This window comes from Lotus japonicus, chromosome 3 (genome assembly GCF_012489685.1).
Source record: "Lotus japonicus ecotype B-129 chromosome 3, LjGifu_v1.2".
NCBI classification, from domain to species: domain Eukaryota; kingdom Viridiplantae; phylum Streptophyta; class Magnoliopsida; order Fabales; family Fabaceae; genus Lotus; species Lotus japonicus.
Window position 1 is genome coordinate 61,181,799 of NC_080043.1, and position 21,658 is coordinate 61,203,456.

A 21,658-nucleotide genomic window follows, 5' to 3' on the forward strand; every position below is an offset into this window, starting at 1 on the left:
TGTTTGCTCGCATGATCTTATTAGTGCACGACGAAACAATTCAAGAAAACAAAATTTTTATTCAAATATTCGACGTAATACATTTAGAAAGGAGGGTTCCTCTTCATTTCCCTACATTCTTTGCGCTGCTCTGTCCTCTCGAGCTCCAACCGGTATTGCCTGTACTCCAGGTTACAGAGTTTCCGGCTCAACTCCTCCTTCCCAGGACCTTCATCTACCGTCCCCAGAGCTGCTATCACCGTTTCTTTTTCCTCCAACAGATCCAGCTCCCACTGGCAGAGCTCTTGAATTTCCTCCACGAAGTAGAGAAAATCCCGGAGGATAACATCCATTTCAGGACTCAGGTCCATCCCCAACAGTTTGTTGGTCAGGTCATAGACGCTGGGGTCCCTCGGATGCCTGAAGTTGATGAAGAGATCTTCATCAAAGGCTTTCTTCCTGAGCTCTTCCAAACAAGCGATGTAAGATGCCATATCCTATGGAGTTTGATGTTTCAGGAAGATAAGGGAATATGAGTTTCACTCGACAATTAGGCTCCATTTGTAGCTTCAGTTTTATCTCTGGAGAGTTGATAGTGGAGCAGTTTTACGAGATAGTTTTCCTTGGAAGGAGGTGCAATTTATGATTGAAAATAGTAAATGCCCAAGGACGGTGGTCAGCGATAACTGTTGGGATTCGAGGAGCGTGTTTGACTTAAGAAGTGGGGGAACGACCGGGATTGGTTGTTTCCAAAAAAAAAAGGAAACTGAAGCAGGAAATAGAGAAAAGCGCAAAAGATTCTCATTAAAAAGTAAGAAGATGGGTCATTAATACATCAAAGGTCATTCACATTTTCATGGACGTTCTACATCTTCATTTGATAGGAAGTGCTCGGCAGAAAAACCTGGAGGGTCGGGGTCCCCAATTAGCCCTGCAGGAGTAACCTTTTTGAACGCCCCCATCTGGCTTAAATCAATCCGAGGATGGAGATGTTCGATTTGAGCCTTGGCGAGGAAAAAACCTCGGCCGCGTTCGCCAGCTAAAGCTTCGGACCTGATTTTCGCCTTTAAAGCTTCTGCGTCGAAAGGGACCAGGGGCTTCGCCAAGGACAAGGCCTCGTCTTTCTTTGCCAGTTCCTCGTCTTCTTCGACAGCTCATCATCCTTCCTCGCCAGTTCAGAGCGGAGATTCTCAAGGTCAGCATCCATCGAAGCTAATAGATCTGCCTTCGCGTTTGATTCTAGCCGCGCCTCTTGCTGCAGTTCGGAAAGTTTCTACTCCAATTCAGAAATCTTCCTATCGCGGAACTCCAAGCTGACTTCAGCACGGGAGGACTGCTCGTTTAGCTCTTTGGAAAAGGAAGTCTCCTTGGCGAGCAGCTGAGCAGTGAGTGCCTCACGTTCCTTGGCAAGTTGGGCGTTGAGGGTGTGGAGGCGAGATACCTCGGATCAAAAGGCGTCAGCGTCTCGGGCGGAGTGACTATAGCAGTGAAAAGCGTGGAGAACCGTCGCCAACGCGCCTTCGGACACTCTGCCTAATCCATGCTCTTGAACTCTCTCATTCATCTTAGCCACCTGGGCAGACGTAAGGGATATGGAGTATGGCAGCCCATGACTCTCAGAGCTCGAGGAGGGAGCATTCGGTGGCGGCGGAGGAGTCTCGCCGGCCGATGCCGCGGCCGGTGCCGCGCTTTGACCCAAGGACGGCGAGACAACTGTTGGCGGGGAGGAGGACCTATCCACGGGTTTACTTTGAGAATTTGGAGGAGGAACCGGTATCACCCGCGAAGATTCGCCAGGACGGGTTAAGCTGTTGGAAGGCTGTAGCTTTTTGGAGGAAGAAGGGCGATGAGATTCCTCGCCAAGGGGTCGCTTCTCGCCCGCCCGGATTTTCAGAATGGATGCCTTGTCACCGTTTAGATTTACTCAGGGAGGAAAGGAAAAAAATTTCTGGTTCTTGAACAAACCTAAGATCTCCCCACTGACTTTGTGCATTTCACCTGGGATAAGAAGAACGAGGGTGAGATAGTTTAAAAAAAAAAAGAAAGAAGAAGAAAGAAAAGAAGAAGAAAATAAAACGTAAAGTAAAAGAAGGGAAGAAAAGTTCACCAATCACGCGGGCACAATCCGAAACCGGAAGTTTGGCTAAGAAGCTGATAACTGCGTTATCAGCAGAAGTCAAGGAGTCATCGGGCGGGTCGATCACCTGGTGTACTTCTCGGGTCCAGTAGAGCGGGAATCGAGAAACCCCGTCTCTATGGGTAAAAACCTCAGGATAATTATGGGAAACCACAACTTTGAAGAACCTCTGAGCCATGTCGATAGTAATGTTGGGCCAAAACGGGTTGAAACGCTGCTTGCCGGTCCTGGCTTCCAGAGCAACCCAACTGCGCGGGGAAGAAGGCTGGACAGGCACGTGGTAGAAGTAGAAGAATTGGGAAGGTTCAGGCTCTTGCTGAATCGCGTCACAAAGAACTTCGAAGCAACGCAAGAAGGCCCAGCTGTTGGGATGAAGTTGGCTAGGGGCGACGTTGATGCTCCGGAGAACTGAGCAAATGAAGGGGGAAAAGGGAAATTTGATTCTCAAACTTGTGATATACTCATAGGTGTAGAAGAAGTGAGGGGCACCCACAAAGCGATCAGAGGGGTGAAGCCAAGGGCGTTCAGTGGGCGAACAAGCGCTAAAGCGCATGAGATTGTCAAGGGGTTTTTCGTGGCAGAATCCACTAAATTTTGAGGAAATCTCCCAAATGGACGATTCCTGCTCTATGCTGGATCGCTGATTGGGCATTGTCCCGCCAGGAAGAGCTACCTGGATAGGGGCCTTCAGGGATTCCCAGGTTTTTATCCGGAAATAAGCAATGTCTTTTTCTTCGAGAGGAACGCCCCCCGGAGGAGGAACATACCGAAGGGGAGTAATGACGGTAACGTCACGGTTGGAGTTCTTGGTCTGAAGTTTCGACATCTTTGCAAGAAAAATGGTGAAGCGTGAAGGTCACAGTGGCAATTGGAAGGGAGCAAAAGTAGAAGACTAAATGTTTAAGCTTTTTGAGAGGATTAAGATTTATGAAGGAACGGTTTTAGAAGCGGGAGGTAACGTGTCAAGGGTAGGGGCATGAAGAGGGGGATTGTGCCCCATGTCATCAGGAAAAGACGTAAGAGTGGTTGTGAGATTTTGGGGAGTGGGAATGATGCATTAAGAGAAAAGCTGTAATCAAGGACGTTGATTGGCTCGAATTCAAACTGACAGGTTCTGAAACGATCTGAAAAGACATTTCAAAAAGTGACAGTTGAGATTCAGTAGATTTGCTGACTTAAGCATCACCTCAGGGCGCAATGCGTGGCGAACGCATGACACTTGTCAAGGTATCATGATTCGAGGCACGTGCGCAGGGATGGCGAGGCGAGCGGGTCGGATGCCATCGCCGTGAGACTGCTTGTGGACTCAATTTGCTTGAGGAGGAGATGGTGCAGCGAAAAGTTTGAAATACGTATATTTTCGACTTTATTCTCTTGGCCATGTTGGCAATTGCTTTTTCATTCTGTTAAGTTTTGGCATTGTTTAGCCTTTTATGGTCTTCGTCGTGGATTTTCCTATTTAAAGACACACCCAGCTCTCATGCTTCGAGCTCGGTGTCTTGTGGACTGGGCGAGACCCCATGGTCCCTCGCCCAGGATGCTCACACTTAAGCACAAGACAGACTCAGGTCTTTTGGGACTCGCACCCCGAGGCCCTACTGGCCCTTCTAGGCAGATTAAAGGCGTATAGGCCCAACACAGCTCCTATAAATAGAGGGGAAGTACCAATTGTAAGGGACTCTTAGCTCATTTGGCAATAACAACATTGAAATTCAGTTATATTTTCTCTCTCTAGGCAGTTAAGAGTTTATCTCTCTAAGATTTCCGATCACATTCCACACGCTCTAGGCACCATGCCTTGATTCTATGTTCTTGACAGGAACAAGATGAGAGAAAAAAATAGAAATGTGATTGTTCCTACTATGAACATTGTGTGAGAGGGTAGTACCTAGAGTGAGGGAGAGATTGCACTAGAGAGAGAAACTCAATAGAGAGAGAGGAACTGAATTTCAAGAGTGTATTGATGAAATGAGTCAAAAGTTTTTTACAATTGGTAATCGCTGCCTATTTATAGGGGTTGGGGTTTTGGCCCCCGCGCGCTAGAACCTCTGATGAGCCGGTTGGGTCTCGTTGGTTGAGGCCCAACCTACTGGCAAAGTGACCCGCTACTGGATGGGCATCCTCTGGGCGTTGCCCCTCTAAGGGCTCACCCAGTCTAGTAAGTGATTTAATTGATAAAGAAAAAAAAAGTAAATAAAAATTGAACATCATGAAAAAGTAGACTTTTTTACCTTGGTAGTGTAAATTTGGAGTTTATTTACCAATCTGGTGCTACTTTTAAAATATTTACAAAACTAGTGTAAATCGCCACTAGCATTGGCGATATATATATTTTTTTATTTTACGTTCTAGAGAAATCGCCAGGACCGTTGGCGACATATATATTTTTCTAGTATCGCCATTACGATGGGCGTTAACGAAATATTATATATATTTTCTTTTAGTGTCGCCATTAGGATTGACGACACCATATATTTTTTTTGTGACTCTACTCATTAGTGACGGAAATACGTCCGTCACAAAATCCTAGTATATATAATATGAAAGGTATTAGTGACAGAAAGTGAAGAGAGAAAATATCCGTCGCAAAATATTTAGCGACGAAGATATTCGTCACAAAATCCTAGTGAATAATAAAAAACAAAATTAGCGACGGATAGTAGAGAAGAAATTATTCCGTCGCAAAAGTATTAGCGACGGAATATTGTTTGTGACTTCTTTACATATTATATACAAGGATTTTGTGACGGACGTTTTTCCGTCACTAACGAACAGAGTCAAAAAAAAAAATTATGGTATCGCCACAGCAAGTAGCGATTTTATTAAAAAAGAAAGGAGGTATCTCCAATGTCAATGACGATTTCATAAGAACAAAAAAAAATATTAATGAAATCGTTAATGCTAGTGACGATATATACTAAATCCGTAAATAATTTAAAACTTACACTAAATTGGTAAATAAGTTTGAAAATTACGCTACTGATGTAAAAAAGTCGAAAAAGTAATGCATGTGTTTATGTATTCTTTTTTGTCACGAGTGTATTCGATAAATACATGTGTTGAAAAAGCCTGTAAGGCTATCCATTTACGCAGAAAAGTAAAAAGCATTTTGAGAGATTTGTGAGTGGTGTGAATAGTGTGTGGCTGTGTGCAGGGTACGTACTGGTGATTGGGGAACGTGAGGGAGAGGATCAAGACTCAAGAGGGGTATTTTTCTTTCTTTACACGTTTTCTGTATTTTCATAGTCACCTCCATGACTTTTTTGTTTGTTTGTTTTGTGTTGTTTTTAATAAGGCTAAAAAGCACTTTTGGCCCCTGATGTTTCAAGTTTTTGCAAATTATGCCCTTACTCTATTTTTGTCGATGTTTCTACCCCTCATGTTTTCAAACAGTGCACCGTCTACCCCTCCGTCACTCAGACACGTTAAAAAACTAACGGAATGAACTAATTTGACTTTTTTTTATATTATTTGGATCTGTCACATGGAAATTACAAGTGAAATTGGAAAAATTGGGCATGGGAGATTCAAACTCAAGACATGTAAGTAACAAAACATGCATTTAACCAGTTAAGTTACATACATAATTGATATATACATCGAGCAAATTTAATTGATATCATTTCCTTGATCATCATCAACTTCATATACTCCTCTTCATCTCTCCAATCTACTCAGGAACCTCTCCTGAGAAAGCCTGAGTGACGGATGGGTAGACGGTGCACTGTTTGAAAACATGAGGGGTAGAAACGTCGACAAAAATAGAATAAGGGCATAATTTGCACAAACTTGAAACATCAGGGGCCAAAAGTGTTTTTTAGCCTTTTAATAATAATAATAATAATAATAATAATAATAATAAAATTAAAGGGAAAAAATGGGTGTTATTAGTAAGTTTATTTTGAAGGGAAACTTTTACATGGTGGTTGATGATGAGGGTTATAATATTGTTTATCTCATACTTAATAAGTGAATGTCAACTGACAACTGTCAAGTGGAGGTTTGAATTATGTCATTGTAAATTTGTAACTAATAAAATTCTTAAATTGATCTTCCGATTGTTTATATTATAAATTTGGCTTAATAGCATTTTTGTCCCTCACTTATTACAATTTTCCACTTTTGGTCTCTTAAGAAAATAATTAGTAAAATTAGTCTCTCATATTTACACACTTTTGCTGTTTTAGTCTCAAATAAGGATCATTTTTCAAAAAGTTAAGCAATGTGGAGTACCAAAAGTGCTAATTTTTTTATTAGGAACCAAAAGTGCCAAATTATAATAAGTGAGGAACCAAAAGTGCTATTTTAAGCCTTATAAATTTTACAACATGATAAAAATACAGTTTTTATTTTTTTGAAAATATTTATTTTGTGGTTTACAAATTGATTTTAATCTTCATTGAAATTAATTTTAATTAGCATTTCAAGTTGATTTGGGGCAAATATGTTAACCTAATCCTTCCTCCTCTCCTCCATCATATTTAATTTCATCTTCTTCTTTGCCGTATTATCTTCTTAGTCGTGATGTCATGTCGTCGTGCTTCATCAACTCTTGTTGGCTTGTTGACTTGCATAGCTTGTTCGAAGCATCCTAATATTTGATCTCTTCAACCAGAAGAAGAGGAAGAAACTAAACTAAGAGAATCAGAAACATATTATTTTGCTAACATGAATAGTTCGAAGCAGCCCTGGCATTTCAATTTGGTTTGGGCTGCTATAATTTTGGTCATGTTATCGTGTTTGATAGATAGGAAAATCCAATGATGCATTATAACAGGAGCTAATCAATTCTCAATTTTGGTGCTATTCTTTTTCATTAATAATATTGGACGACCCATTACTTTCTTTTTCTGTTCTTGCATGATATTTGTGAAGTTTGGTTAAATAAGGCTAATGATTTGCTGAAAGATGACTGTTCTATTCCATGAGCATGTCTTGAAGCGGATGAAGCAAGAGGATGAAGCTATAAAGGTTTAGAATTAATGAACTCTTCTGATATCTTATTTTATATAGGTTCTTTTTAGTTACATAGGAACATAAAATCTTATTTTAGGTTTTTAATTTGATTTTTGTCAATTTCAAAAATAATTAAAATATATAAATAGTTACGTTGGGGGCCGGATAAAATGCAAAAATTTAAGAAGTATATAGATACCCAAATTTTAAACATGAAACTTACTGGTCAAATAAATGACATAACATTCTGGCATTTTACTATTGGACATTGGTCACTATAGAAGAGGCATGACTACTGTTTAAAGTTTAATTTGCCTATTTTTTATTTAATTTTAACAAACACCATTTTATAAAATTGAGAACAGCTTATAACATGGGCCTTATATATATAAAAAAATCAATTACACGGGCCAAGTCTAAGATAAAGAAATTCATTCAAGCAGCAAACTTTTCAAGTTCTGTAGGAAAAACCAAACACTAAAAAAAAATGTATTTTTAGTGGGTATTGTTAAATTGTGGCATTTAATAAATGCCACAAGTGTTATTACCGGTATTCACCTTAAGTGCCATTATTTCAGGTGCCACAACTGCCTTTGTGGCATTTTTTGCTTAAATTCTGGTATTGTAAGCCACAAATTGGTACTGGCATCTTTTAAATGCCACAAACTACATATATACCTCATTTTATCAATAATATTTTATTTACTTATATATTCATACTTTTATACTTTGTTGCTGAAATCATGTTATCTTTTATGGAGAAAATATTAATTAAAGGAAAATATTTCTAACAATCAATATAAGCTCTACCTTCACAAGAGAAATAAAGAAAGGCTAGCCACCGGAGCTTAAACGTTGGCCCAAAGCTCCGGAGGAACTAAAACCAAACATTTTGACAAAAGTTAGGGACTAAAGTACAAATTTATTCTGGTAAGGGACCAATGTCAAACATATGGTAAAGGATAGAGACCAAAAAATTATTTAAGCCATAAAGAAATGCTCAAGCTCATGTACACCTAATAAGTATGTCTCTGTCACAAGGTTCAAACAAACTAACAAATCAGCATCAATATGAAATGAAATATATGATCCACTGTTTAAAATAAACTGCTTTTTCCTATAGCCAATGTGGATCGTAAAAAGCGTCAACTGATCCACTGTTTCCACCTCCTCTCCACACAATTTATTGATTGAACAAATACCATTTTGAGATAGAGGATAGCTCAATCCCTAATTGTGTTTGGATTTAGATTATATTAGATAATGTTTGTGGTGAAAAATTTATTAACTAAATGTGGCTTTGCATTGCAAGAATGAATATATCGTAAATGCAAAATATTTTATTTGTTCATATTTAAATTAGAATATGACTTCTATCGTTCATGCTAATTAACATCAAAATTACCTAAAGTGCAGTTTAATAAGTGCAACTTGTACCACCATTAAACATGAAATTAATGTAGCGCAGTAGTTACTTACTTTATCTATTAATCATTAGGTTGAAAAATCAATTAATTTGTGGTATTGTAGTGGAGAATATTTTGCAGGCAGCCGTTTAACATTTGTGTAACCACCGCATTAAAAACATTAGTAACTCCAGAGATGGATTTAGAAATTTCATGTTGTGGGGGGTAAAACATACAAATAAATTAGCATTAAAAATATAACAGCACTTTTAAAATATTTACCATACACCATAGTTGTCCTTTGCTAATTTTGTAATTAGATACTGTTTACTGTTAAATATATGAATAAATTATACTTCATTACTTGCAATTTTTCATATATATATGACATTAAACTACATTCTTCTGTAAAATGTTTGCGATTGAATATCAGAATCCATCACAAAACTTTTAGCTGATTAATTATAGAGACAAATTAGTGATAAATTTTATAGATTGGTATTTTTATTCGCAAAAAAGGAAAAAACACATTACACTCCCTGAAGTTTGGGCCACGTGCAACTTAACCCCTATATTTAAAAACATGCATTTAACTCCTTAAAGTTGTAAAAGTGTGCAAAGTAACCTTTTTTTATGCATCGGAAACCTTGCAAATTATGTTAATACTTTTGTTAATTTTAAACACAAATTACTAGTTATCCACGTTCAATTCCCAAACTGCCCCTAATATTGACCCTTTCCCATTCTTTTATGTTTATTTTATCCCATATCATTATTTTCAATCATATATTTTATATCATATTAACAATTCAACTTCTCTATTATTCCATAATATTATTTTTTTCATAAATTTATTAATTAATAATATTTTAATTTTAATGTATAAAAAGTAAGGGACAGTAATATTAATACTATTGAATAAGAAAATTTTCTATTCTTTGAAAAACCTTATTATTGGATAATAGATAATTAATTTTTTTCATACAATATATAATTAGAACATATTGATATGAGATAAAATAAAAATAAATGAATGAGGGAGGGCCATGAGTTTTTAACAGAGGTTGTTCGGGAATTTAATTAATTAACATGGATAATAAGTCAATTATGTTGAAAATTAGTAAGAATATTAACATAAGAATTACTTTGCACATTTTAAAAACTTTAAGGAGTTAAATACCCAATTTTAAATATGCGGTGCTAAGTCACGTATGACCCAAATTTTAGGGGTGTAATTTTTTTCCCTTGCAAATATATAGTGTTGAAATCTGTCTATTTTAGCGACAAATTTTCCATATATCATATTCATCGCAAGTACATGTAAATTTTAATAAATATTTCAAATTAGAAATGAAATTTAAAAATTAAAATAAAATCCTTCGCTAAAAGTGTGAGACATCACCGTGAGTGAATAAAAAACCAATGATGGATATTTTGATTTTGGTCAATTATCAATATGTAAGATTTTGAAAGAAAAAAAGAGAATAAAAATAGCCAAGAGCCAATGGCCCAATAAACAGATTAATTAAGATGTGGAAAAAGGAAACGGGCAAAACCAAATAGAGTTAAAATGACCCATTTTGTAACCTACAATGAATAAATAAGATTTTTTATAAAAAAATTAATGAATAAAATATAAAAATTTTAAGTCAATGTCTCCGTAAGATAGCTCAAGTGGTAGGAGCTGGGGACATAGGGGAGGTTCAGGGTTCGATTCCTGGCAGGTGCTATTTATCTTTCTGATGTACAAAAAAAAAAGTCAATTATTTTCAATGTAATTAGACAATAAGTTACTTAACTCAAACTTTCTCATATGATATTTAGACAACCGGTTTTATGCTATCTGTCCCTCTACTATCTTAGTTTTCCTGCTTCCCCTTGGGATGCTGCAGATATTATATTTTTTCAATGTTTGTTTATATCTATAATTAGTCCATGGTAATCTGTATTTAATTAGACTTAATCTACCAAGTTTCGCTTATAAAAAGGCCCACATTTTCACACAAATACTCACTCTTCTTCATCAATTCACTTGATATGGCACTCAACACGTTCTTGGTTTTCCTGCTTCCCCTCCTCAGTCTTCTTGTTTGCACATTACCATCAATTACTTTTGCAGAAGATGTTTCTCCCATTGCTGACGTTGTTTCACTTAATCGCAGCAGTTTTCCGAAAGGCTTCATTTTTGGGACAGCATCCTCGGCATACCAGGTATGCATGGTCTTTAAATTTTTTTTGAAAAGCCAAATTGGATTAATAAGGAGCACAAGAGGTGCTCCAATCCAATAAATACAAAGGGAAATATTAGCTAAAAAAGGAAAGAAATACAGTAAGGAGAGAGAGGAAGGAAAAGAAAACAATATAAAGGCTCATTTAACTTACAACTTAAGATTAAGACAAGCATTCAGACACTGTAATTAACATTTTAGTGGTTTCCTATCTTCCACACCCTGTCCAATCCCATTGTCATGCCTCGTTTTGTGTCTAGCATACATTGATCACAAAGATTTATACCAGCATTCACATCAGCCATTCTAGACATACTGTGGGATTATTTACCCATTCATAGTAAGAGTATGTAAATCCCTTCGTTTTATTTCTCAGCTAAGTCCAAGTTCTGAATTTTTTAGAGTCCACAACCTGCTCCACGTTGCCATTTGCTTGCTTGAATATAATTAACGCCATTTCTTGTGAGCCATAGACATGCGCACCACACAAGCTGCCACCCGATCGAGTCTTGTGGTCGGACTTCTTCTCTGCACTCCAGTGCTGTTTGAAATGAAATGTGCTTTACAATCCTGTGTCATAACAGTTTGAATACCAAACCATTTATAATTACTCATCCACATATAGCATAAGCAAACCTGCAAGTAATTAGCAAATGCTCTGTTGACTCCTCCTCCTCTGGCACTGTGGCACATGACACAAGTGCAGTCCTGTCCTGCGTGTAGAATGTTTCTAGAGAGTTCTCCCTTGACTGGATTCTATTCAAAAGAGCCTTCCATACAAATGCTAGAACATTGGATGGTGCTTGGATCCTCCACAGTGAGCAAAAGACATCCTCATCCACCTGCAAGGATGATTCCAGCAAACTAGCATATGCCGATTTCACTGTAAACTGACCTTCTGCATCAGCCAACCATATCCAAGAGTCTTCTACACCTTCACGCACCTGCACTGATCGTATCCTGTAGTAGACTCCCCACAAGCTGACTTTCCCACTCAAATAGCTCCCCCCTCCACCTTAGCTTTCTCCTTTCTCTTTTCTCTTTTCTTTCTTTGTACCTTGGGTGGCACCCCTTGTGCCTTTTATTAATATATCAATATGGCTTATCCAAAAAAAAAAATCAGTTGAGCTAATAAGAAAACACTATTTGTCTCAATTCATAAGAAATATTCTGTTAATTTTTTATCTCTAAGTAACGCAATTCACATGTGCACCGGTCAATATGTGAACACACACATCTCTTTGTACACAATCATAGCACACATTAACTTTGAATGTGAAGATTGTTTTCATGAATATCGATTTAGAAATAATGATTAAAACATCCACAAATATCATGTCAAAAATCATGTTTGAATTAGCGTTGGCTGTATAGTACAAGATTTGTTTTCACATTAACTTATGTGCTCCCCATTTGAAGAATCAACGAGACTATATCTCTTGATCATGTGCATTTAGAGAGCTAATACGGATACAATTTGTGTTTTCTTGTTTATATCAACCACACTTTGTTATTTAAGAGTTTCCAGTCAAAATCACATTCATTTAATTAAGTCATTAATTTTGCATGTGTGCTCATGATATATATGTATTTGCAGTATGAAGGTGCGGCAAATAAAGGTGGTAGAAAACCAAGTATATGGGACACCTACGCCCACAATCATTCAGGTATCTATTTTAAGAAATTTAAGTGTGAATAAGAAGTAATAGGAGTACATTAAAGACTACATATAAGCGTGAAGACGCATACTTAAAATTTAACTGTAAATTATAAGTTGCTTGCTTATATTTGATTTTTTTTTTCTCTGGGTTATGAGGGGTTGAATTATAAAAAATTAAACACATGTTGCTATATGATTGAAAAACTTGATGAAATGAATATATATAATAATTGATATAAGTTTTATCCTTATTTTTTCCTAATAAAGTTGATCCTACTTGTTTTGGTCGTTTGATACTTGATTAAGGCAGAATTATTGTCGATGTTGCTTGGGGTTTATTCTGCAATTTGTGCAATTGTTTTTTAGGTTTTGTGTTTTAAAATTTTACCTGTGGGTTCACCAAAACAATTTGATTTTAGGCTTTCTTATGTATTATTGGAGGGAATTATGCTCACTTTATTGAGCGTCGTTTGTATTATCGACCATTGATCTAAATAAAGTTTTGCTTTTAAAAAAATTGTTGCAAATGTAATTTAATGATAAATTAAAACACATTAAATAAAAGAAATAATTCAACAATTATTAGTTTATTACTAAGCATGATTTTGAACTTACATTAACTTTTTCTTCTAATAAAGAATTAGATTTTGTTTCTGTTCTTGCTGATTCTGTTTCTTTTCGCTTTTTTCTTTTGTTTCCTTGTATGTGTATTGTTGGACAACAGCCTTTTATATATATATATATATATTTGATATTTTCCTAAAAATAAAGAATTGTACCAGTTAATTTTTTGTGGTCAATGTTTGTTGTGTGTATTCTCCATGTTAATTTCATTTAGAGACTATCCGTAAATAAATGGTAATACTAGTGTGTTTGTTTTTCCTTTTTAATTCAAGACTTAATTCAATACACATACACTAGATTATAAATTTTCATAGACCCTGAAAATTATTTCTACCCTCCTTGTCTAAGTTTTATTTAAGGTTATTTGCCTTTAAGCCATCTTTATTTATTTAGTTTTCTAATACCTCCTTATTTTGTTTGATATGTTATTTTTCATAATTTTCTTTTTAATAATTAAAAGAAATTTGACATAATTATTCTGGTACTGAAATATATTTAACTAATACTAAATGCATTCCTAATTAGCTGTCAGTGAAGAGAATAAACACATATTAAGGAGTGCAATAAGTTTGTTAACTTTCAGAAAAGCATTATTTATGTTTTTTTTACCCTTTAAAATTTATTTTATATTTCCACATTTATTGTTCCCATAAAGACATTTCTTGGAAAAACATCAATTAATACTCATTTGAAATTCTGAGTGGGCAGATATATAAGAACAAAATAAATTGTTAATAAGGAATGAAGGTAATACTATCTTAAAATTCAAAACAGGTGATTATCTCAACTCCTTACGCATTCAATCAACTTTTGCTTTAAAAAAAAAACACTTGGAAAAGATTTATTTTTTTCTTTCTGATTTCACTGAGACCGTGATTCGTTATTTTCACAAGTATAATTTTGTTTGAATTTCTTTCGCATTAACACCCCTACTTTCTACTTTAAAAGATAAGGCGTAAATGTAGTTTACGACTTTTGGTATTAACATTCAATCGTTTTCTTTTCATAAACTAATATAATTAGTATGCAATATGCAGATCGCATAGCAGATGGAAGCAATGGAGATGTTGCAATAGATGAATATCACCGCTACAAGGTATGCTCAAATGTCGAATGACGACAATAGATATTCATCTAAAATATCATCCACATGCACCAAACTACAATAAAAAATACAATAATATCATTTGCCTATAAAAAACAGTAAAAAAATACATTAAAAAAGCCAATAAAAATCAATATATCCAGCGAAATGATTATAAAATGATAGCTTTAAATACTTGTATATTATTGCAGGAAGATGTTGGGATCATGAAGTCTATGAATTTGGATGCGTACAGATTTTCTATCTCTTGGCCTAGAATCCTTCCAAGTGAGTTAATCAAAAATAACATACTGAGTTTCAATTCGTATTTATTAATTTTGTTTAATTTGATGAACATTCAGATTAACATTTTCTTAATCTTAAACTATCTATATAAAGAAGGAAAGCTCAGTGGAGGTATAAACCAAGAAGGAATAAAATATTACAACAATCTCATCAACGAGCTGCTAGCTAAAGGTCCAAAAAGAAATTCAATATTGACATTTTGTTATTTTTCTCTCAAACAATTGATAACAAATTAACACAATAAATTGAATGTTATTACGGCAGGTCTACAACCATTTGTTACACTTTTTCATTGGGATATGCCCCAACCTTTGGAAGATGAGTATGGTGGGTTCTTAAAGGAGAACATTGTGTAAGTGCTACAAAAATTATGTCGGTAATGATATGTGTATAACAAATAATATATATATATATACACATGTATATATATATATACACACCTTAAAACATTATATTTCTCTATCTCTTTTTTCAATCACATCAAATTTAGGATGTATCTATTTTTTCTTCTTATCGCTCTCTTTCACTAGTCACTAGATGAACACCAATCTTTGTCGCATTCATTTTCCGCCCAAGTTAGGCCTTAGCCCCGTCTTTTTTTGCAAATAAGTAGAAACAAAAACAAAATAAATATATAAGCGCAACTCTATTGTGAGACCATGTTAAAAATTAGTTTATCGGTTAATCATAGTTTTACTACTAATATGTAGTACATGTTATTTACAATATGCTTCTTATGTGCTAACATTATTTGCAAAAATTTATTTTAACTTGTGAAGCAGATTTTTCTTAGTCTAGAGTGGAAAAAGTCTTGAAATATATATTTTTAAGTAGTTCGGTTCAGATAATTTAGTCTTTTATGAATAAATTAAAGAGGATAATTCCTTAATCAAAAAAATTTAATATCAATTTTGTTTTTCAATAATATAAATGTTGAGAAAATCAAGTGTGAGTTTGAAGTTTCACATTGGATGGAAGTGAAGATGTTGAAGTGTATATAAGAGATAGTAAGATCCACAAATTCAATGCCTTAAGATTTTGGGTAAAGATGTGATGTTTGTCTCTTGATGGTCTTCTCTACTGGCCTAATATAATGTGTAGATATTATTTTTCATATACCACACATATTTATTTTCAAGATAAAATTATGTTCTCTTTATAATAAATCATATATGAACCTAAATTGAAGGTATGCATATAAATAAATTTATATTTAACATGTCATGATTGATCTTTCAGAGCTGATTACAAAGATTATGCGGAGCTTTGTTTCAAGGAATTTGGAGATAGAGTGAAGCATTGGATTACTTTGAATGAACCATGGGGTTTCAGTAGCAATGGCTATGCACTTGGGGAATTTGCACCAGGTCGATGTTCTAAATGGTTGGATCCAAATTGCACCGGTGGTGATTCAGGGATAGAGCCATATTTGGTTACACACTACCAACTTCTTGCTCATGCGGAAGCTGTTCATGTGTACAAGAAGAAATATCAGGTTCATTACACGTTGTGCATTAATGACTAAATATACTTACTACTATAGTGTTGTTGGGGATGCATGACATGAAGTCATGCATGTGACATGACATTTTTAAGTGTCACATGAACATTAATAACTTTTAGTCTATGATCATTCATGATTTGATCTAAAATTCATGATTCATTCTTATCATTCTCATATAAAATATTCATTCTCATAACATACATCGTAGGTATTGTTAACTAACTTACTACCAAATTTAAACTCTCTACGCAGGCATCTCAAAAGGGGATCATAGGAGTAACATTGGTGACTCATTGGTTTGAACCGTTTTCAGATAACAAATATGATCATCACGCTGCTGGACGAGCAATTGACTTCATGTTTGGATGGTATGTACGTTCTTGAAACACTCTCAAATAATATATTATTAGAAGTTCAAGAATGCTTCAGTTAATTACAATACCAACATAAAAATAAATGACAACATATAAGAAGTGGCACTACCTAGTGCAAATCAAATTAAAACCACTCCCAACAATCCCTTAGAACTAGAAACCTCTGGAAACTTAATCTAGATCACTTAAAAAAGAATGAGTCAAGTAATTTTCATGAGCATTGGTAGAGTACTCTAAAAACTTAACTCATCCATAAATTATGTTTTTACTACGACTATTTACTATATATTATTGACAATAGGTTTATTAATTATGTGCTAAAATTAATTTGTAAAAAAGTCTTTTAACTTGTGAATCGACTTATTTTTCATGATTCGTCGAGTCAAATTTCATTTGTAAACAATGATTGCAGGTATATGGATCCACTGACGTTTGGAAAATATCCAGACAGTATGATTTCTCTAGTTGGAAACAGATTGCCAAAGTTTACTTCGAGGCAAGCTAGGCTAGTTAAAGGTTCATTTGATTTTATTGGAATAAACTATTACACCACTTATTATGCTGCCAACGCACCTCCTGGAATCCATCCCTATTTCTTCACAGACTCTCTTGCCAATCTTACAGGTAAGCACATCTTTACCTATCAATTCTTTAAATTATTGCTCCATATATATAAGTTAATTTGATAATTAATAGCAAATCTTTTGTTTCTTTTATGGTAGGTGAGCGTAACGGGAATCCCATAGGTCCAAGGGTACGTATATGACCATATCAATGTTTAGTTGTATGATCTCCATGTTAATTTGTTGGGTAATGATCCGTAAACGTACAAATTTTTTTAACATCAAATGGATATAATTTTTTACGGCAACTTATGCCATTAAATAGCAGCGGTTTAGACCACTGCTAAGCGCATGTCCATCGGATGTTTGGAAAAATCTATATGTCTTGTTACATTTTTGAAATTTGTTTGACTATAGCAATAACTTCTGTTTCTAATCATGTTGGTAGGCTGCATCGACTTGGTTATATATTTATCCAAAAGGAATTCAAGAATTGTTGCTCTATACCAAGAAAAAGTACAACAACCCTCTGATTTACATTACTGAAAATGGTAATCACGCAACATAGAATCGAATTTTTACCTTGAATGTTTTTTAACATATATTAGCAATTATCATGTATGAAATCATTCATATTTTGCATATTGTACTTGCATTGTAGGTATGAGTGAGTTCAATGATCCAACACTATCACTAGAGGAAGCTCTTATAGACACTTTTAGAATCGACTATTATTTTCGGCATCTCTTTTATCTTCGATCTGCAATAAGGTGAGTTATTTTTTACATGTATTTTGCTAAAAAATATTTTCTATACATAATTTAATACTTTCATTTTCGTGAATTTTAAAGGAATGGGTCAAACGTCAAAGGATATTTCGCATGGTCATTGCTGGACAATTATGAATGGTCTTCAGGTTATACAGTGCGATTTGGAATGAATTTTGTGGATTACAAAAATGGATTGAAGAGGTACAAAAAGCTATCAGCAAAATGGTTCACAAACTTTCTTAAAAGATATTAGACTTTGGATGACTAATGGCTCTACAAATTATGCAATGAAGTACATCATTCAAGTTAAGCTTTCAATAATTATATGATCCTTCGTCCGAATCCGCTTCTGGTGTTGATGTGGGTGGGCTGTTGTGATCGTATTGTTTTTGTTGTTGTATCCCCTTGCTTGTTCCAGCTGCAGCGGTATGGACCATGGTACTGCAAGGATCCTGCTTTCATCTTGCTGGGTTGTTGTTATGTTGTCTTTTGTACCTTTTTGTTCCTTGTAACTTGGGGGCTTGAACTCTTTTACTCCAATGTTCCATTTCTCTTTGTATCTGTTCTGTTTCTTATCAATAAAAGTTTTGGTTTTTTAATAAAATTATATGATCCTTCGTCTTTTTTTTTGTTATATGGAGGGATCGTCCTTTATTCTCAGTCAAAGCCAATTTTATTCTATGAATAATAGCTACTTTTCCATATATTTATGTGCATTTCTTTATACGTGCCTTTTTGATAAAAAAAAATGGATAAATTTGGATTTGGTTTCTGTAAATTAAAAGGAATGAGATTTAACTTTGGTCCTTCAAACCATGAGAAGTAACATGGTCTTAGTTCTCATATGAGCCAAAGCTCTTATGACATTGTCATGTGTCTAGTTTGGTTGGATCCGACACGCTACATGTAACCTGTAATTAATATTTATTTTACATGTGTAAATTTATAAATTAAATTAACTATATGTTGGAAAAGCTTTCAACGGGGTTAAATATAAATTATTTAAGAAAACCTCACTTGAACAATGTTGCTTTGTTGAACAACATGCATTAATAACTGTGCTATTTTTACTGTTCACGAGTAATAATAAAACACATGGATTAGTGTTTACATATCATCCATGTCCAACACTAATGAACGTTAACACCGTCACAGTCTAGTCCAGTAGAACATGGGAGATCATAGCTTTGAACTTGTTTCGTTTGCCGTATGTATGTTGGAGACTCTAAACCAGTCATTTTGTGTCACCATACTTTGTTGGTGCAACCGGTAAATCCATTATTTGCAAAATTTCTCTTAATGGCCCATTTCCTATTTCAAGCTTTAAGGTAGTGTTTGGCCCAACTTATTTTTGACTTAAAAGTTACTTTTAAGGCAAAGTTGGGCCAAACAGATTTCATTAAAATTTCTTTGACTTAAAAGTTACTTATTTTTACTGAAGAAAATGATAAAAGTAACTTTTTAGAAAAAGGTATTGGGAGGAGCTTTGAAAAAAAGGAGCTTCTTTTTTGGCCCAACTTATTTGTATCTTTCGTGGTTTACGTGGGTTTATCGTGTTTTTCTCCAACTTTTTCATGTTGGAAACCTGGTCGTTTCCTCCATCGTCTTCCTCTACGGACTCTCGTGGTGAGCTTTCACGGTCTTCCTAAGCAGTACGTTGCAATCTCTTCTTTTTTACTTTCCCTAATTGTGATTTTTCCCAGAAATTAGGCATGTTATCAAATTGGTTGTGAAATTCTTAATTTCCATTGTTATATGTGGGTGGGATTAAATTGGTAGGTTCCTCTTCATGTGAATTCAACTGCACCTCTTGTCCTTCGTCCTTGATCTGAATTGTAGCGTTCTGTTCTATTTTTTTCTGTTCTCTGCTGGTCTGTTAGGCACACCTTGCTTTTCCTTTGCTGTTCCACTGTTCTTTTTTTTGGTGCTTCTTTTTTTATACTTTGTTTTCCTTGTTTTTGGCCTTTCGGAAAAAAATACTGTGTGTTATTTCACAGCGGCGGGGTTAGATAATGATCACGCTTGGTAAAAAAAAACATTCTCGGTTCCTCTTTCTGCCAAATATCATATGTTCTGCAATTTTAAAATGCAATAGTTGACCTGTATGGATAAATAGATATGTACATGTCAAGTTGTTAGTGAAAGATGGTGGACCGTATGATGATGGTGGGCATTGTTTATAGAACATGCTAAATAAGAGAGAAAAGTATATGAATTTTTATTGGACAATTTTTTAGGGTCTGATTGGTCTTTCATCAAAGTGATTAGAGTGGTGTCAATTTGCACATTGATAAACTTTGGTATGTATCTAGTATTTTTTTACTTAAATTTGGAAAATACTAGATACTCATGTATTCTGTACACACTACAAATGTCTGACACTCAATTATCTAGTATATCTCTGTGTCTGTGTGTGGTACTGGAGGTAACAAGAGAAAAATCTAGAGAAGAATAAGATAGTGTTTGAGGGGCAACAGTGGTTATGAGTCTTATTTTCTGCTTTTTTTTTTCTTTCTGATCAATTAAGTATTTTCACCTATCTTGACCTAATTTAGCTGTTTGTTCTGAAGTGGTAAATATAGCTTAATCTTGTAAAAGGTTCCTATTTGCTTCTGATTTAGTAAGCTAACATTATTATTTAGCATAATGTATATAGAAGCTTACTTGAAAGTACACATAAATGACTAGTTAGTTAATGTCTGATACATGGCAGCCTACTCCCTATGTCTAATTCTGAAAATAGTCGAAAAAATGCAAAGTGGGATCAATACATTACCAAAGCTTTACTTACACTTTGTATGGAAGAGATTCGCAAGAGTGGAAAACCGGGAATTGCATTTAAAGCTAAGAAATAGGAAGAAATACGAAAAGAATTTGAAAAACAAACTACTAGAAATTAGACCGTAAAGTGAGATGCAAATAAGTAACACAAGAAGGGGGGGGGAGTTTGAATTGTGTACTTGAAATTTACGATTTAGAACTTTAGTTTATGAAAAGAATATGTTCTTTTATAAAAACGTTAAGTGTGACTTTTTGTAAACGGTTTAGTGCAGCGGAAGTAAATGAGTAACTAAACAGAACGATCAGCAAACAAAGATTTATACTGGTTCACCCTAAACGATTGGGCTACGTCCAGTACTTGGCCACCACCAAGATTTTCACTAGCAAGTATCAAGGACTTCTCCAATACAAGTATTAGACATGACTTCTCCAAGTATTATCACGGACTTCTCCAAGTATTCTACAGGACTCCTCCTACAAGTATTGTTTAGGACTTCTCCAAAATCTTACAAAGATTTAAATCACTCTACTGGGTTTCTCTTCTTTCAAGAGTGGTGGTAGAGAATTTATGGCACTGGAACTCTAAGTGTTTGGGTTCAGATTTGGCTTTGAATCACTTATGAGTTCTAACAAAAGTGTAAAGAGAATAAAGAGATTTGACTCTTTTAAGGTACGAGGTTTTCTCTTTCACTTGCAGAAGTAATGACTTGTGTTTGACACTTAAGAATTTCTGCTTGAGCTTTGAATGCTTTTGAGAAGTTTGGAATGAATGCTTGTATTCTCGGAGTTGATTCTTCTTTGCTTCAGATATTTAAGAGTGTCTTAAATACTTTCTTGCTAGTGTTGTAGCCGTTGAGAGATGAAATCCAACAGTTGTAATTAGCCTTTGTGAGGTAAGATCAAACCGTTGATTCAAAAGGCTTGGTTGGTAGCTTCATTTAATGCGGACTCAGAGGTAAGTCTATCCTTTAGGTATAAAGATGATATTTGTCAGCTAGTAGGTGGTGATAGACTTTGGGCTACTTTTCAGACATGAGACAATTTGGAAATTTGATGTTGACGGCATGTACTTTTCCTTGTTGGTCATCGTGCCTTTTGCTGAAGCAAATTGTCTTCACGTGATCTGGTTTGAATACAAGTCAATTGGTTGTCTTTTGATTTGAATATTGGACAACCGGTTGTAATCAAACTGAGACTTTGGCGCTCAATATTTGTCTTTGATAAATCTGACTGATGACATGGCATTGAACGGTCATAGACTTGAGGCTTGAATAATAGTTAGCTCT

At 35.0% G+C, this 21,658-nt stretch overlaps 1 protein-coding gene across 1 annotated transcript; it reads left to right on the forward strand.

Annotated features, from left to right (window-relative positions):
- The first annotated feature begins 10,496 nt into the window (after nt 1-10,496).
- Nucleotides 10,497-18,195, forward strand: LOC130745140 (beta-glucosidase 12-like). The gene is made up of 13 exons (XM_057597284.1): nt 10,497-10,689; nt 12,304-12,373; nt 14,028-14,086; nt 14,287-14,362; nt 14,474-14,551; nt 14,645-14,732; nt 15,620-15,875; nt 16,137-16,252; nt 16,671-16,882; nt 16,981-17,012; nt 17,270-17,372; nt 17,483-17,591; nt 17,673-18,195. The coding sequence occupies exons 1-13, from the start codon at nt 10,516-10,518 to the stop codon at nt 17,842-17,844; spliced, it is 1,545 nt and encodes a 514-aa protein (XP_057453267.1). The 5' UTR covers nt 10,497-10,515; the 3' UTR covers nt 17,845-18,195.
- Nucleotides 18,196-21,658: the final 3,463 nt, after the last annotated feature.